The sequence below is a fragment of the Corvus moneduloides genome, chromosome 2 (assembly GCF_009650955.1).
Source record: "Corvus moneduloides isolate bCorMon1 chromosome 2, bCorMon1.pri, whole genome shotgun sequence".
Lineage (NCBI taxonomy): Eukaryota > Metazoa > Chordata > Aves > Passeriformes > Corvidae > Corvus > Corvus moneduloides.
In genome coordinates, this window is record NC_045477.1 from 72,381,687 (window position 1) to 72,399,469 (window position 17,783).

Genomic DNA, 17,783 nt, shown 5'->3' on the forward strand with positions numbered 1-17,783 from the left:
ACTTGATGGAACAGCAGACTGATTAAAGAGAAAAAAACCCTTACTGTGAACAAGACTGGAACATTTTGATGCCTTTACTTTCAAGAGTTACCTTGATGTTAAATATCCATCAAATACCTATGCAGTCACTGTGGATTCCATTTTGAGTATTCCTTTAGTTCAGATTGAAAGTAGGGTAGAATTGTCAGTGTTTATCTTTAATTATAAAAACCAAATTTTTCCCCTCCTATATTTATGATTGGGAAATCTCTAACTTTTATAATACATTTACAAGTGAGTTGAGGTAATTTTTAAAAATATATATCTATTAAAATTGTATATATTCTGAGAATTCCTCTAGTCCTCATAGACCATTAGAAACATGTCAATCCTGTGTCCTTTTTAACATAGGTAACTTGTCTTTGGAACCATAATCAAAGTCACCCTTTGTAGCTTGAGTAGTGGGGAGAAATAACATTGAACTCTTATGCTGAGACAGGATCAGAGAATGCATTGAATAAGGAGCATTTGAAATCTGTTACTGTTAAAAGATGGTGGGTTTGGAGAGCTTGCTTAAAATAGGGAAATCAAAACAGTTTATATAGGCTCCCTTAAATATAAAGGTGTCTTGGAAAGATAGATAAATGTTAGGGTCCCAATGTTGTTCTGCAGGTGTTTTTTTAGGGTTTTGGTTTTTTTTTTTTTAGGGTTTTGGTTTTTTCCTCTGCATATGCCAATTTGGATCAGCATCTGTTCAAAGTTGTGTGCGTTTTCTTTTTTTTTTTTTAATTTTTTTAAAATTTTTTTTCTTTTTTTTTTTTTGGGGTCCTTTTAGATTAGTAATTTGTATAAAAGTAAGAATTCTTGTTGCCACTGTCTGTTACCCATGTGTCTGACCAAAGCAATATTTCAAAATTTCAAAAAAGCAAAATTTTTTTTTTTTGCTTTTAAAAAGCAAAATTTCTCACTTGTACTAAATGACTATGTTGATGTGAAGCCTTCCAAAACTTCTCTTGGAACTTCAGTTTCTTTACAGTTCATGGAATCCTGCTGCAGTTTTACAGACTAATTTTGTGAGCATATCATTGCATCTTCATGTGGATTATTGGAAGAATTGTAAGAAGGTTTTAAAGTATAAGAATAGTTGTTTTTTATAGATAATACTTCAAAATGCTTTAATTAAAGAAAACTATTGATCAATTTTCTGTTCCTAGTTCTTGTTCAAACTTTAACTGAAGAGACAGACTTATTTTTCCTGTCATGATTTAATGTCTGAATTTTATGTAGCTAAGTTTGGGATTTTAAACATGAAGGATTTGTGGGCAGGGGTTTTGTTCCCCTCTGCCCCATTTCCATTCCTGTTTCCATCCTCTGTGATTCTTGTGTTTACTGTGGAGTTCCCTAATGTTTTCAATTTTCCACTGTCATGTCCTCTCCAGAATTCCTGAGTGCCGCCTTCTACCAGCTCCTCCAGCTTTTCTGTTTGGTGGTTTTCTTTTTATATGCCCTCACTGATTCCCAAGCTGGGACATTCCCCTAATTGTGAATGCTCACACTCTGATGTAATGTATGCAACCTGAAGTCAATACAGATGATGCTGATTGCCAAGTACATCTGCAGATATGAAAATTTAAGTTGTTAAACTGGGGGTTGTGTAAAAGTGTTAATTGAAGCAGCAGTGGTAGTTATGCTCAATGTCCTATTTTGTTCATTGATTTCTTAAACTTCTGCGTAAAACTTCCAAGGCTTCTTATGTCTTATGAATATAGATCTCAAAGAGAAGACATGAATATAGATCTGAAGGAGACCCATGAAACATCAGCTTCTCAACTTATCTTCCTTCCTATCCTATGTTTACAGAGCAAGAGTGGATAGTTTTATTCTGTTCGATCCAAACTGGATAAAGTTGATACATGCACGTATGTGTGCATATAACTGTATTTTTGGTTATAAAAGTGTAGCAAGGGTGGTTCTTTGTTTTAATCCAAATCTTGTATGTTATAGTCCTTTTTGTGAATTTACCCTTCATGTCCAGTATAATCTGTTTAGGTGTCTATTGCAGTGCAATACTTTCTTTTATGTTGGAATTTTCGCTTGTGTAAAGTAGTAGGTTCCAGCCTGTTTACCATTTGCTTTGTCATTAAGTGACTATACCATGGGGAATGTCTGGGTTCAAAGTCAGTCTCTGAAAGGCTGAATTACCGGAAGGGAATTAACTGACTGTGTAAGCATGTCCTTAGTAGTTTAAAAGTGAAATTACTGTTAAGTCTGTTTGCTTAGCTATACACATTAACAGAAGCTACTGTTTCTTTTATTTTATAGTGGCGTTTATTTTCAACTGGATTGGCTTTTGTTTATCCTTCTGTATAACAAATACCATAGCTGGAAGGTATGGTGCAATCTGTGGATTTGGTCTCTCCCTGATCAAATGGATTCTCATTGTACGGGTATGTTTCTTGATTCACACTGTACAGACTCTGTAGAACAAACCCATAACAATTTATTCAAGGATATAATAAGGGAATTAAAAATAAGTATTTTTTCTTTTTTTACCTGACATAGCATTTGATGTTCACATTTCCACTAAAATAAATGCAGAATGACTCATTCCTTGCACAGGTATTTAAAAATCTACAGAAAAAGTGGAGCAAGTACCTAAAATATCACTGGTATTACAGTGTCCTGTATAAAAGATTTATAAATGTCTTGGTCTGTTGGGAAGGAAATATAAGAAAGCATTTCTTCCTTGTATTTGATTCTTTTATTCCTTTTAAGATACATATGGGATCAAATCCAACTTGAATATTAAGTTAGTCACATTTTTACCATCTTAAATGCTTGATTCTTGATGTTTTCACTGCAAAACTAGATACTTTTCCAAAAGCTATATTAGCCAAATGCAAGTTACTTAGCTAAGTGTGGATGCTAGATGAAATGTAATGCTGCTTTCTGAACTTGAATTCTATATATCTGTGAGACACAACATTTAAAATCTCATCCCTTTTTATGAAGAAAAAGATCTTGGATAACCTAGATAACTTCTATGTTCTTCCATCCATGACTTTTTAAAATTTTTTTTTTTCCCTGTTTGTGTGTGTGTGTGTTAGTGACTTGATTTGATTTTAGCATGATAGTAAAAAAGTTGCAGAAAGGTTGCATGGTCCTTCCTGGACATGTACTGCATCCTTCTTAGAGCTTTTTTTAATGTGCTTTTTGCTCATTCAGAGCAGGGGAATGCTGCTGGACCAGATGTGATTCTGGTGTATTTGTTGGAATTCAGGGGCTGAGATGGAATTTATCTTAATGGAGAGAAGAGACATAAATTTTTCAACTATGCATTCATTGGGGATATTTTCAGCTTCCCTTAAGGCATGCTAAACAGAGGGCAGAACTTGCTCATTATGTCAGCTTTATTATTCCTCTCTGCTGGAAAATGTGCTCAAAACAAACATAAAAATTAATATGTAATAAACTTCCTTGTGGAATTACTGTGTTCTAGACTATAATTAAATTATTGTATGCAATCCACTACTAATTCAAAAATATTAGAGCTGGCTGATTCCAAGACCTCAGGGGTGGGGTTTTTTCATAGTGAAGATCATCTTGTTGCTCTGTTGTCTCTCTTCCTAGAGACAAGAGCAGAAAGCCCGTGAGGTGTGTGTTGAAAGCCAGTTTAATGGTGACACACAAGCAGGCCTATGTGCACCAAATTGTTCTGTTGCTTTCTTTCAAGCTCTTCCGAAGGTCTGTGTCACCCTTTTTCACTCAGGTTCAGTAGTACAAAACTTTTTAGTGTCTAAACAGCCTGAATTCACATATGCTTGATCTGTATCAGTTTTTACTGGGGAAAAGGAAGAGCAGGGGGAGCAAAAGCACAGTTTTACTATTGGGGAAATTCTGCACCCATGGCTGTTTCGGCCTGAGGAGAGTAAGGCACGTGGGGAAGTATTTGATTACTGGTTTTAGTAAATCTTCTTTCCAGTTAAATGAAATTGTATTTTTTCAAAAAGTGTATTGATGTGTGTGTATATATATATACACACATAGATGATGTTGAATTGAAAATACTGACTAACAAGTGAGATGGGATCATTGTCAATGTGTTGTCAATATCCTAGGAATAGAGTATTAATATAGGGATAATGTAAATAGCAATTCTTTAGTTCAACTTAGCAATTCTGTTCTATTTTTTTCTTTGATGATAGAAATGAAGAGTATATAAGATTAAACCCTCCAAGAATTCACATGATTTGGCTTTATTCTGGAAAAAACGTGTGGATTAATTGAAGAAAAGAGCCAGCTATACCTAGAGTTCTTTAAATGTATTGGATTTTTATCTCGTTGCATATGTGACCCAGTATCTTTTGTGTGGTTGATTTTGGTGGTGTTTTTTTTTTTTTTTTTGTTTTTTTTTTTTTTTGTTTTTTTGGTTGTTGCTGATGTTTTGTTGGTTTTGTGGGCATTCTTTTGTTCATGCAGGGTTTTTTATTTCTCCCCCACTACTTCTTGGTTGATATACTGAAATGTCCTAGAAAGGGCAAATGGGAAGTACTATCAGGATGCAGTAAACATAATGAATGATAGCAGGGTGGAAGTGTATGGAAAGTGTGCAGAGCTGCTAAGTAGGTTATTTTATTCCTTCTGGAAACTCTTCACACATGTCCCCATTCTACTTTTTGTGTGGGTTTTAGAGACATTTGATTAGCCTTTTTATCAGTGAAGCATGAAGTCTGGAGTCTGGTAAAGGCACAGATACCTGTCTCCAGTACGATCACACCCTGCCCTCCAGCTGCCTCCCACATCACAGGGAGGACAAAACTGCCTGCCATGGTCACTCGAAGGAACAGTTGAAATGGCACTTCAAGGTTCATTTGGTTGCGTTCAGCTCGCTGCTGGGAACTGAATGCTGGTTTGAAAATGAAAAGACTTTAATGAGTTGGGGGTCTTTATGGGGCTGGTATTCGTGGCAACGATTAACAGTAGGGGGTATACAGAGGGTCAAAAGCTCTTCTTTTGTGGGGTCAGCAGAACATCCCTGTCTGATAAGATTAAACTAATGTGGCTTTTCGTGTTAATATCTAAAGCAGCAGGCTGCTGTAATGTGTTTGGCATGGCAGGCATGGGGGGAAAAAAGGAAAATTGACAAGCGGTGATTCATTATAATAAAAAACATTGGATTACTGGCAATAATACAAGTGCCTTTTTAATATATATATTTTTATGTAGGTACACACACACATTTTTTAGATATTTTAAATGACTTTGCCACAAACTAACTGATACTAGAAGTGTTTTGTGTATTAAACTGCTGCACAAATACTAGTTTTGCATTTTAGTAGGATACATTACTTTTATTTAAATTTGCGTTTTTCCTCTGTGTTTTCTCTATTTGCATTAAATATGCCTTACTGCAGCTAAGCCTCATGTATGAATTTCAGTTTTCAGATTATTTTACTGGATATTTCAATGGGCAGTACTGGCTTTGGTGGATATTTCTCGTACTTGGTAAGTAGCAGGTGAATTAATTTCTGTTTTGATGTGGAAGTACTCAGAGATGAATCATGTCATTGTAAGTAAGAGTTTTGTCACATGTTTAGCTGCTGATAGTTATGTGCGTTGTTTTGATTTCCGTAGTATTCATGAGGTTATTGGTTACCATAGTAGTGTTATTGTGTGAACTATGAACTATTCAAATACACTTCAGCTCAAAAAATTTTCTTCTGCATAAGTGATTATGTGTAAAACGGAGACTTGTAATTTTAAGAAATAGGACTGAACCCAGGAAGGTGGAGTCTGCTGTCTTGTGCACAGGTCACAAAACGTCCTTTTTGAGTCCTTTGAAATGCAAACTGCATCAGCAGTTGCTCAGTAGGATGAGAGAATGGCTTCATGCTTGCTGATCACAGTGGTCCCATGATGTCAGCTTTCTCTTAAGAGCTCTGCCTGCCCATGTTCAAAGTCTTATGCACATCAAATTCTGCTCTTCTGTTTGTTTGTAATGAAGGTATACCAAACCCCAACCACTATACTTTTTTTCCAACTGTGGATTTTGTAATTTGAATATGGAATCTGGAATGATTTTCTTTTACAGAAGTGAATGCTGCTATGCATTTTAATTTCTGTTTCCAGCTCTGGAAGCATGCTAAACTGTTGCTGGTTCAGCAGGTGGCACTCTTCCCTTTGAGTCAATTGATGCAAGTGGCTGACAGCAAATGATAGAATGAAGTGTTGAGTAAATTAAGAAAAAACACCCATTCTGAGATCTTGACTGTTTGTGACTTGCTATTTATCTTGCAAGAAATGCCAAAAGTCTTAAACAACATTACCTAAAACTTTCTCTATCTGCCTTTTAGTGTTCAAGGGCATTCATCAGACTTTCTAATGCTCACCTTGCTCTGCTGTGGTGCACTTGGTTGCTTGAAATATGTAGAAACTGCAAATGTTTAACACATCACAGCATTGGTCCCTTGAATGTTTTTGTATTGTTTGAGGTTACTATATTGAAGTAGGTGAAATGACTCTCTGTAGGCACAGACAGACATTGAAGTGAAATGACTTTGCAGGCACAAACATCTCCAGATAAGTCTTTAATTAAAACCAAGCCCTGTGGTGCCTGAGACTGAGGTTTTACACCTTTTTTCACTAGGATGAAATTAGTGTTCTTCCCCTAGCACTCCCCCTGCCCCCGCATGTCTATGGAAAAAGCTGTAGTTTTTATTTTTACTAGTCTTTTGCACATGTTCAGGAAGTAGCTCACTTTAATTTGGGATAACCTTATTTTTGGTCTGATGTGTCTGAGGATTTTTTATTTTTTCTTTAAATCACAAAGTTTATAATATGCCTTGGAATAAAAGTCACTCTGAGGCATACAGTGTGCATCCGACAGTCAGCATTCCCTTATGTATGTTTTGCATGAAATATACTAACAATGTTTTTAAGCTGATGAAGTGGCTGTATGGGATTGCTAGGATGCCACAGGAGGATTCAACCCAAAAAAGCTATTATCAGGACACGGAGGAGTATTATCATGTCATAGGAACACTGCCAACCAGATCTGTATTTTGTTGTTTTCAATAACCTTCCCTTAGAGCACACAAAGTAGTATGTCCAGCATCTCTCCAGAAATGAATGAGTTGGAGCCTTTCTTTTGCACAGTGCTTTGACACCCTTGAGCCCACTTACTGCTATCTTCTCTCTTCTGGTGTTCACTGATCTGTTTTTGCTCGCTCTCCTTCTTTCAGCATCTGGAAAGATCCGCTTCTGCGTCGCGGAAAAGCAAAGTGGTCTAATTCCAAAGAGCTGTCATGTACAGTGAAAAAATTGGAGAGAGACAATTCTAAATTTGAAATTTAAATGCTAGCCAATTTTTCTTATTGAGGAAGACAATGGCGAGTGGGGTGGTTTTTTTTCTTCCCTTAACAGAGAAATTTAAAATATGGGTTGAGCTTGGACTGGTTTTCCAACATGTATAATGCAGAAGGTATGCTATCAAGCACCTAAAGAGCTGCTTACCCCCATTTTGCTGTTTCAGCTGCTTTTCAGTTGAAAGGGGGACTTCCTCTGGTAGCCTCTCAGAAGCAGGTTTTGTAGTAGACTTGTGGTCAAGAACTTACTGCTTTTCTTCTCTGTGCAAAATTCACCTTGATCACAGAGGTGTGTCTGGCTTAGTTGAAGTTCCACTGGTTAGCAGAGCATTCTCTGTTGTCTTCTCTTTTTTTTTTTTTCTTGCTTGCATGCATGTCCTGATGAAACTTTGGTTTAAAAAAGCAAAAGTAAAGTTAAAAAAAAACACAAACAAAAATCATTTAGAGAAGAAATGATCACTGGAAAAAATCAGGGGCTCATCCAGGACAGCAGGAAGAAAAAGTGCATAATGCAGGAAAGAAAGGAATTAAATCTTTTGCTGAACTTGTAAAATCTTGGTGTAGATTTTCATTTGAACCTTTGGAGTTTAAATGCACATGTGTATATGCACATAAGCATATATCTTCAAGGTACCATTATTGCTAATGTAACTTCTCTGTGACTATTGTGTACATCTTTTTTCCTCTTAGCTGAAATATTCTTTCAAATGCAGTGAAATGTAAATATTTTTAAAGGATTTTGAAATGTGGAGTTGACAAAAACTGTAATATTGACATATGTTGAGTAATTTTCTTTGGCAATTGTTCTTCCTCCTCTTGGACAGGTGTTTTTTCATAGATGGTTAAATCCCAAGTCATAATCTTCTACAATTCATTATTGGCTTCTTGCTAGAGCAATCCTTACTATGTCTTTTTTTTTTTCCCTCTTTTGACTTGCAGTACATTTACTGTATACATTGCTAAATGTACATTTTGTGAACCAGGTAGTCTTCTAACACATTAGTAATTTATTTTGAGAATTCTGCTTGAAAAGAATTTGCAAATCAGACCATTTTCAGGATTTTTTTCTTCTTTATAAGTATTTTCATGCAGTCGTTTTAGCAGATGATACTTGAACTGAAAATTCTGAAAACTAAACATTTCTGAAAAGGCTTCCATAAAATTGAATCTTTGTATCACAAGATAAAAGTTGACTTGCTTGGTGAATTTGTGAATGATAAATAAAGTCTTCAATTTACTTTTTAGGCTAATTAAAAATTTTTGTTAGTAAGAATAATGTAGGATAGTATGGATATATGTTAATATACTGAATTTTGTGCATTTTCTACACTTTCAGGACTCCTTCTGTTCTTTCGAGGCTTTGTTAATTATCTTAAAGTCAGAAATATGTCTGAAAGCATGGCAGCTGCTCACAGAACAAGATTTTTTTTCTTGTACTGAAGGTAAGCAATTTTCAGTGATGAGGTTATCTTTCCCAGGAAAAATGGAGAAGAATGAAATATTAAAAATAAATAATCAAACTTCTGTCATGAAGTAGAAGTTGCATGGTTTTTGAACATCTGTCATGAATATTGCATATATATTCTTCGTGGGCTTGGAGATGTGTGAAGTCTCTTATTTGAAGGTAAATAATGCATCCTCATTGCCTCCAGTCTTCCCTGGAACTCATTTTCAGTAACAAAAATGAAGAGGAACATGTTGTTTTTCCCCAAGAAAGTATCTGCTGCTGTCAGGATACTGTCCTTTGTGTTGGAAAACTCGCTTTAGTAGTCAACCTGTTGTCAGCAAGTTAGGAAGCACTAATCTGCCTGCATATTAAATCTGATTGACATGGGTCTGAACATGCAAACAATAGTTGAGTATTGTCTCTCTTTACATGACTGGATTAAGACAGTCATGTACAAGTATGATTATTGTGTATGCAACAATGTGCTTTATGTATCCTTCAGGTAGCTGACTAATCAATCTGGCACATATCCACTCTTTTTTTTAATGCTATTTATCCGTTAAGTGGATTTATTGGACTTCACTATGTAACTTAAACCAGGGGTCTTTATTTGCATTCAACTTTTTTTATTTGAATTACATGACAAGATAAATTTAAGCCTAGAAACAAGTATTGCAGCATTTTCATTTCTCTGCACTTTACTAAAAATGCTTAAAGACTGTATTTTGACATTTTGACATACCTGAGAAGCTATGTTTGCTGCAAAAAAATGAAAAGTTTATTATAAATTTTCTCCAGGATCGGTCACAGGATCAATAAAACAGTGATAAACATGTAGCAACAGCTAATGATGAATGTGTGCTATACAGTATACACTTGATCATGAAAAAAATCTGTTAACATAACTGTGACATAATATTTCTTTTAAATGTGCCATTTTTTCCAAATTATGCAGTGAATTAATTAACTGAGGCCTATATTGCCTTTTAGTAACCAATCTAAATTGGCAGCTACATGGCAGCATTGCCTTTTTGCCTTTATGGCTTCTTTTCTTAGTGTTGTGGTAATCTCTTCAGAATACTGAAATTTGTTGAGGTGAGACTGAAAATATCTGTTAGCTTTCAGTACAATTCTGTTTAAAAATACTATTTTAAAAGCAGTTGTTAGGACTAAATGGTATTTGAGAACTGTAGTTTGAAGAGAACAGTGAGAGTGTAAGATAATGCACTCTGGGATTCCTTGCTCTTCTGCGGTTCTGATTCTGCATTGGGACAAAACACTGTTTAACCCAGCATTTACTGAAGTTAATGAGTTGTCCTAAGTTCAGTGGCTTTGAATTTTTTCTTTACCTGTAAGCACCACTGAGATGTATGGGTTGTGGGCTCATAAGGTCTGTGTAGTGTTTAGAGAGATGAACACATAAATATTATGTTCTTGAAGCATCTTAAGTACTGAAACAAGAAGTTCAAATTAATTGCTATCACATTAAAATGTCCTTGTTACAGTGACTCCTGTACACTGATTATTAGTTTTAATAAATAACAAATAACACCCCTACAGTTAAAAAAATATTCTCAGGTGTTCTTTTGAAATCATAACAAAATAACAGTAAATTTTTGGGGTTTTTCTCCCATCCTGACATGGGGGGGTGGGGAGGCTGCTGTTCTGCTTGCAGTTCAGGTTTGCTGGTCACTTAGCAGCGCTGCTTCTGGTGAGTCACGGTGATGAACTGAAGTACAACTTTTTCTTTATCTCCAGACTGCATCGAACAGACATTCCTTTCCTATGCTGGTGTGAAACTTCCAGATGATCTGTAACCCTCCAAGTTAATAAAATAGAAGACTACTAAAACCAGAAGATAAATTAGTGAAAATATGGCTCCAAAAATGAATGACAGGATGGTTATGCTCAAGTACCAGTTCTGGTCATTCCAGTAAATATTTATAATTGCTGCCTTTTGTTTTAGCACATTTGTATATGTGCTTGTTAAAAAGATAGTACTGAAGTAAGAACAAACTCTCTGTAAGTATAGATTAGGTACAGTCAGACTCAGTTAATCTGTGCTTGTTGTATCTGAAAGATTTGAGTGGTAACTTGTTTCACAGCTTGTATGTACCACTGACTTGGTGATCTGAACTTATGAGTACAATGAAATGCATTAAATGATTCAGATTAACCGGTTCAGGCAGGTTTTTTTTTATATAATTTAGATTCATCTAATGATTGTAGAGAACATTTTTAAGTTTACTAAACCCCAGAGTTCCTTGTCACAAACATATATTCACCAATATTTTATTAAATTCAAACCAATATACTGGTTTGTGCTAAAACTGATACACTTTGAGTCCCCTGTAAATAACTCTGCATAAATGACTGTTTTAATTGCTTCCTAGGAAATATGTCAAAATATATTTTGTAACAGCATATTCTCTAAATTTTGTTTCATCTTAGAGCTATATACATATTTTTTGTTAATTGGCTATTAAAGGTTGAGTTAGTAGTAGATGTAATTTTGGAGGTTTGCATTCTTGAGGTCACTATAAATACAACATCCACACGGAAGGCTTCTCAATAAAAATCATTCAACCACTTTATAATGCTTGTATAGAATAAATACTTTGCCATTTCATAAGAACAAACTAGTTTAAATGCAAGGTAATTTTGGAAGTAATCTGTGAAGGAAAAAAATCTTAAAGCTCTGAAAGTAGAAAATGTGTATTTTACCTCTCCCTTTATTCATTTAAGGTATACAATTACGTTCTTATAAATATCATCTCTTTAAGGGGTACTGTCTACTGTTCATGCATGTGTGGTTTCTTTTAAAGTTTGTGAAATTTATGCTTCTTCTTTAAATAGGAGAAGACATCTCTCAGTCCTTTGTACAACTGGAATCTCAGTTGCAAAATTACATTGGCTGTTGGTTGCACCTTTGAGGAAAAAAGTACAAATAGTTTCCTCCATTTTTCTTTTTAATTAGAATTCTGCTTTTTTATTACTAACATTAAAAACAGTGAGGTTTATGTTGTGTTAAGCTAGTGCTGAATTGAGTTTTGTATCTATAATGAATGTTTAAAATATACATATGTAAACATTTTCATTTTCCTAATCTTTCAGAGATAACTGATAGTGACTAAAATTTTAGGGGCACCTCTACTTCTCAGCATTTTAAGGAAAGAAGAAAGTTAAGTATTATGTTCAATATCTTACTGATATTTCCTTCTAAACTTCTGTTTGTTTCTGTGTTCTTTTGCATTCATTGTCCAGATGAAAAAGAAGCGAATAATAAAGCATTGCTTTGTTTTGCTAATTAAGACTTAATGCTTTTTGGGTTTTTTTTTGTACTTCGTGTCGAAAAATGCACACTGCAGTATTTTTGTCAACATCGAATTACAGACAAATTACTTGGCAAAATAGGTACTAACTAATCCTCCTTGCTCTTTTTCATCTCATATTTTATGGCAACAAACTGTGAGAACATTTATTTTAAGGAGTTAATGCAACCATGCAAAGCAGGCGATACTGCTTCATTTTCTATGCTTACCACAGTCAACTAGTACTATTTTTGAACTATGTCAATTTTCCCATATTAAGTAGCAACTTCTGGTAGAATTACTTCTGTTTGATCCATGCATTTTATAGAAAGCTTCATGCAGATACTTTGTGTACTACCTTGGAAAAATTCTTATTTGGTCAGAAAGAATATGTAGGGTTAAAAATGTACACGTTGTCTAATCCTCTATAGTTGATGCATCACTTTGGAAGCCTGAAATCTCATCAGCAGGAGGAAGGGAACTGGGACACTATTTTCAAAGACTCTGCAATCTATTCCAGATGTGTCAAATGCTGCATATTTTCCTTGCTATTTCCTGTGAGCTTGGTTTGGAGCAGCTGGCTCTGTGGTTTAGAGACACCTGGCCAGCTTTGCTTTGTGTCTTGGGGGTGCAGGGGGAGAAGCTCCAGTATCACAGTGAAGTAAACAGATTTTGTATGAATGCAAACAAGGCTTTGAAGCTTGGGGCAAAAACAGCTGAAGAGGGGAGGTGGGGAGAGAAAATTTTGGTTTATTTGAGCAGATGGCATTATCATAATTTTTCCAATTTTGTCATCTACTTCTATTGATGTGGACACCACAAGAAGATTGACATCTTGAATGTGATTCAGGTAGCCTGTGGGACTTATTAACACATTTCAGAAATGATCTGTCACTCACACTTTCAGTCCTCTTTCAGAGCAGAGGTTGTCTCCAAGCTTCTGCTTTGCTGTCTCACCTAAAGTATGGACACAGTCCTTGTCCTGCAACACCTTTTCAACACCCTACTCTTTCTGTGTCCGCTTCCCTCCCTTTGAATGATGACAGCAGGTGAGGAAAAGTGGCTTTGTTCGTGTGTTATCATAACATCAGAAACCTTTTAATCTCTCTTCCACTTTTTGAGAATGTTTTCCTATAATACTCTGCATTAGTCCCTCCTGTGTGGTTGCTTGTATTGTTCACTTGAGCAAAATGCATTCATTTCATGAAATGACTATAGATAGCTTCCTGGCCTTTGGGAGAGACGATGAATAACCTCTGCTATGGAAATAACATTCTCTCGGTAAGGCAAAAAAAAAAAAAAAATTCTAATCATGCTGTAGCATGATTAACATGTGCACAGCTACCCAGAAACAGCAGAGTCCATGGTATTGTTTCTCCAGTGTATGTTGTTCTTTTCCATCATCCAGAGATTCTTTTTTCTTTATAATTCTGAGTATACTTTTACCATCTGTATGTTCTCTACCTAGCATATGCTTTCCAGTTCCACATCCCTTCTCCTTTTTCTGTGCACTGGCTATGCTTCCTGCAAGGATGGGCAGAAGGCTGCTCTACTGCATGTGGGCTGCAGTTAATAAATAAAGCACCTAGCAATTCTGAAGGGTATTTTTTTATTTCTTACAGCGATGATTTGTATCCCCATACATCCATATTTTATTTCTGATAGGTAATTGCCTTTCGCCCTCAACCCTTTTCAAATGAAATAGTCAGCTTTCTTGGATTTTTAATATGGTATATTTTCTGCTTGAGGTAAGTGGAATGCAATGAGGCTTAAAAGTATTGCAAACAGCATCCAGCTCTTGTTCCTTTTTTAATGTGTAAACAAGAATGGTGCCTATTCAAAAAAAGTTAAAAAAGTTTTGGTTCTTTCATGCTGAGGGATGGTCATAGTTATCCTCATGTTTTTACTTTTGTTCTTGTAGTCTTCACTTCTAATCTTTCTTGTGGTCAAAGAAACACTGTGTTTGTGTGTGGATCTGCTTAGTGTAATATGAGAAATTCTTCATTGGTTCTTCATTATACATGGCTGCACAGGTGCCCATCCTTCTTAATTTTCTAGGATGGTGTAGTCCCGTGACTTTCAATTGCCCAGTTACACATGGAACGTGGACTCCTGCTGCTATAAATTGTTTATGAGTTAAATAACTGTAAAGCATGCTTCACTTGGATGCATTCATTAACTAGGTCTGGTAGTTTAATATAATTGCAGTAGTGTTGCTGGTTAGTTCACTTCTACTACTGTTCTGTTCTGCCCACTTCCAGCTTTCTCCTGGAGTCTGAAGTGCTGGGTGCCGCGACCTTCCCAAAACTGTCCCCAGATAGAGGGAGCTGCTTTGGCGCTGAGGCCGAATGCAGGCACAGGCTCACACCCCCTGGGTGGTGCAACCACTCAATCACACGTCCAAAGGTGGCGATCAGTGGAAAAGAGGCGAGAAGGGTCTTTTGTATGGGGTTCCAACAACGAGGGTTTATTCCACATGGGGAGGGTCCAGGAGCAAAAGACAAAATGGAGGATGAGGGTGCAGGTTTCTATATGGGGCTGGTGGGGGTGGGGAAAGATCAGAACTGATGGTTTGAGGGCAAGAAGGCAGAGTGATGGTGGAACAAAGGTGCAACAACCAATGGGGAAGTAGGAGGGGTGGGCAGGAGAACAGAAAGCACTGGGAGAACCAGGAGAGGGGAACTTCCTAGATGGGGGCCAAACAAGGTATAAAGGGGTGGGGACCAAGGGGCCAATCCAGAATACAGAAACAGCATATATCAACATAATGAAACAATGCATTGTGGGAAAGCTCCTTGTGCTCACCACAACCTTGGGGGGTGGTTCAGGACTTAGGGGCTGTCCCACCAGCAGACCTCTTTTGTTCCTGGGCCAACTGGCCCACTGGTCCTGACCAGTGCGGTCTCACACACTGCAACAGGCCACCAAGATGGTGAGAGGGATGGAGCACCTCATCCTGTGAAGAAAGGCTGAGAGAACTGGGATTGTTCAGCCTGGAGAAGGCTCTGGGGAGCTCTTATGGCAGCCTCCCAGTGCCTAAGGGGGGCCTACAGAAAAGATGGGGTATAAATATTTAGCAAGGTCTGTTGTGATAGGACAAGGGATAATGGTTTTAAGTTGAAAGAGGTTAGGTTTAAACTAGATCTAAGGAAGAAATTTTTTTTTTTATGAGGGTGGTGAACCATTGGAAAGGTTGTCTGGAGAGGTGGTGAATGCATCATATATGGAAACGTTCAAGGCCGGTTGGAGGATGTTCCTTCCTATTGCAGAGTGGTTGGACTAGATGCCCTTTAAAGATTTCTTACAAACTTCATAAATGCTATCACAGCATTTTTGATACTTCTTGTTCTTTCCCTGTGGCTTTTTTAAAGATTTACTAATGGTATTTGGGCTATATAAGTACTATATATAGAATTTGATCTCTGTCTGTGGTCCCTGTCTATAAAGTGACCTACTGTATTTTATGTGTGGGCAGTATACATTTAAGTTATCAAGAGAAAAGATGGTGTGTGGGTTTTTAGTTTTTTTTTTTTTTAATAAGTCTAGTGAAGATTGCTTTTTTTGCTTTAGAAGTTTCAGCAGACTGTTTATTACTTCTGCATCTCAGCCCTAAACTGTTAATTGTAGTGGTAATGGTGATTTTTGTATATTTATTTCATTGGATTTTTCTCATTCTTTTTTTGATGCCTGTGTTAATGCTTGTGCAAGTGTTCAGCTCAATCCCACTGCCCATCTTTTTTAGAGCTTCTAATTATAGAGCATCTGTGTTACAAAAGTGATTAAACAGTTCACATTACAAATCACGTGTGTGATTTAATCCAGATTTGGTACTTGTGAAATGCATAGAATCCAGTTCAGTATTATTTGTACTCCTAATTAGTACAGGGTTGTTCTGCACTTCAAATGATAGACCCCATACTATTAACTCTCAGCTATCCAGAGGCAGCTTATCTGCATGGTGAATCCCATGGACTGACACCTGCACTGGTCTTGTTTGGCGCCCAAGTCTGTGCTTGGATCTGTTTAGTCACAGCAACCATGCTAAGAGCTTTGGATTTAGGTTTGAGTTTGGAAAAGTTACCACAGCCACCCAATGTCCCTGATCCTGGGCTAATAAGTCCTTTGCAACTGATCTAGCTTCATCCTGAGCCATCTTTAGTTTCCTAGACTGTGACTAGTATCATCAGGACTACTGGGAATTATGGTGCAGAAATTTAGGTATGGAGCCAGCTTGGGTCTGATGTGGCTGGTTGTAATCTGTAAAACAGATTTGGTGAGGCTAAAGCATTTGCCTTTGGGGTCAGGCTGAACATGAGCATCACACTCTTCAGCACATTTGAGTATCCATATTAACCAGTTCTTTTTTGTGATGATAGTGAGAAATGAGTATCAGTATGATTTAAGTTCCTTTATGAAGCCAGATTTGGGTGTATTGCTTGGTTGTCCTGAATTCCTGCTTTCAGGAGTATTTCTACATTTAACATAAATAAAAATCACCTTTCCCAAGAATCCCAGCTCCTATCTGAGTCCTATAGCTAGGTTACAGGGTTGGGCAGCTTCTTACCTGCTTTCCTTTGGACCACTAAGTTCCACACTCACTACACAACCAGTCATTCAGGTTGGAGGGAACACAGGAGGTAATCTGGTGTGAGCTCCTGTTCAAAGCAGGGCCTGTGCTGAATTCAGACTACATTGCTTAAGACTTTGTCAGATGGATCTTAAAAACCCCAGAGCACAACAATTTTCCTCACACCGTGGGTGACTTGTCCCAGTGCTTGATTATCCTTGTTTGTTGTCATCACTGACCCCACTGACATCACTGAAGTTTTGATGAGGGATGTGCTCAGTGCCTCCTTCCACAGCACCCCGGAGCTCTGAGCTCTCTCTTGACAGGGGAATCCTGCCATGAGGAGAAATGTAAGCCAGGTCTCTGGGTTACTGAGCAGCCCTGAAAACTGCTCTGCTGTCAAGTGACAAAGGGCAGAAGGCATTTGGAGGGAAAGAGTGTGGAAACTCTAATGAATTGCTCACATTTCCAACGCTGAAAAAAGATTGTGGGTCTTTTGCTATGTCCTGCCAACTTGTTTAAGCATTGTAGCACTCAGGGTACTGGATTGTTCCTGAAATTATCTCTCTCATGAGGCCTTTTCCTCAATACCTGGCAGCTGCATATTCTCCTGTGATTCCTGCTTCAGACTAGCTGTAGGTTTAAGTGTGTGAATCACTTGCCATAGGACTCACGTCATCTAATTTCATTTGCCTAAAAGTTTGCATTAATTTCCCATCTAGTCTAAGCTAGTTACCAGGGCTTACTCTGTCACCAGATCAAGAAATGCAATTTCAAATGATGCTTTTTTCCACCCGAAGCCATATGTCCAAAATGGAGTCAATGGAATCAGCATTTAAAATATTGGGACTGCAAACTGCGCCTTTCAGTACCTTTCAAAAAATGTACCTTTCAAAAAATGTGTCTAAGAAAACAATAGCTTTTGGTCTCTCTGGAGCTTGCTGAAGAGTTCTCTATTTATAGGAAAATTGCTTTTCTTTCTGTGAAATTCAGTTGTGCAATTTTCCACGGTTTCCAGTGTTCCTGCCCTTCAGGACCATCTGTCCCGTGGCTGAGGATACCACAACTTCCAGAGTTGCCAGTCCCCTGGGTGCCTCCTGGATCCTGCCTTGTAT

General features: G+C 37.2%; 1 protein-coding gene across 3 annotated transcripts in view; it reads left to right on the forward strand.

Annotated features, from left to right (window-relative positions):
* The window catches only part of NDFIP2 (Nedd4 family interacting protein 2), a 47,278-nt gene extending 35,175 nt beyond the window's left edge, over positions 1–12,103 (forward strand). For 2 of the 3 annotated variants that reach the window (XM_032100018.1, XM_032100017.1), the window contains 4 exons: positions 2,302–2,426; positions 5,418–5,484; positions 8,680–8,785; positions 10,549–12,103. In XM_032100018.1, coding sequence (XP_031955909.1) covers positions 2,302–2,426; positions 5,418–5,484; positions 8,680–8,783 — 296 coding nt within the window. In that variant the 3' untranslated portion in view covers positions 8,784–8,785; positions 10,549–12,103. The remainder of the gene's footprint in view (positions 1–2,301; positions 2,427–5,417; positions 5,485–8,679; positions 8,786–10,548) is intronic. The other variant, XM_032100016.1, reaches the window with a different exon arrangement.
* Positions 12,104–17,783: the final 5,680 nt, after the last annotated feature.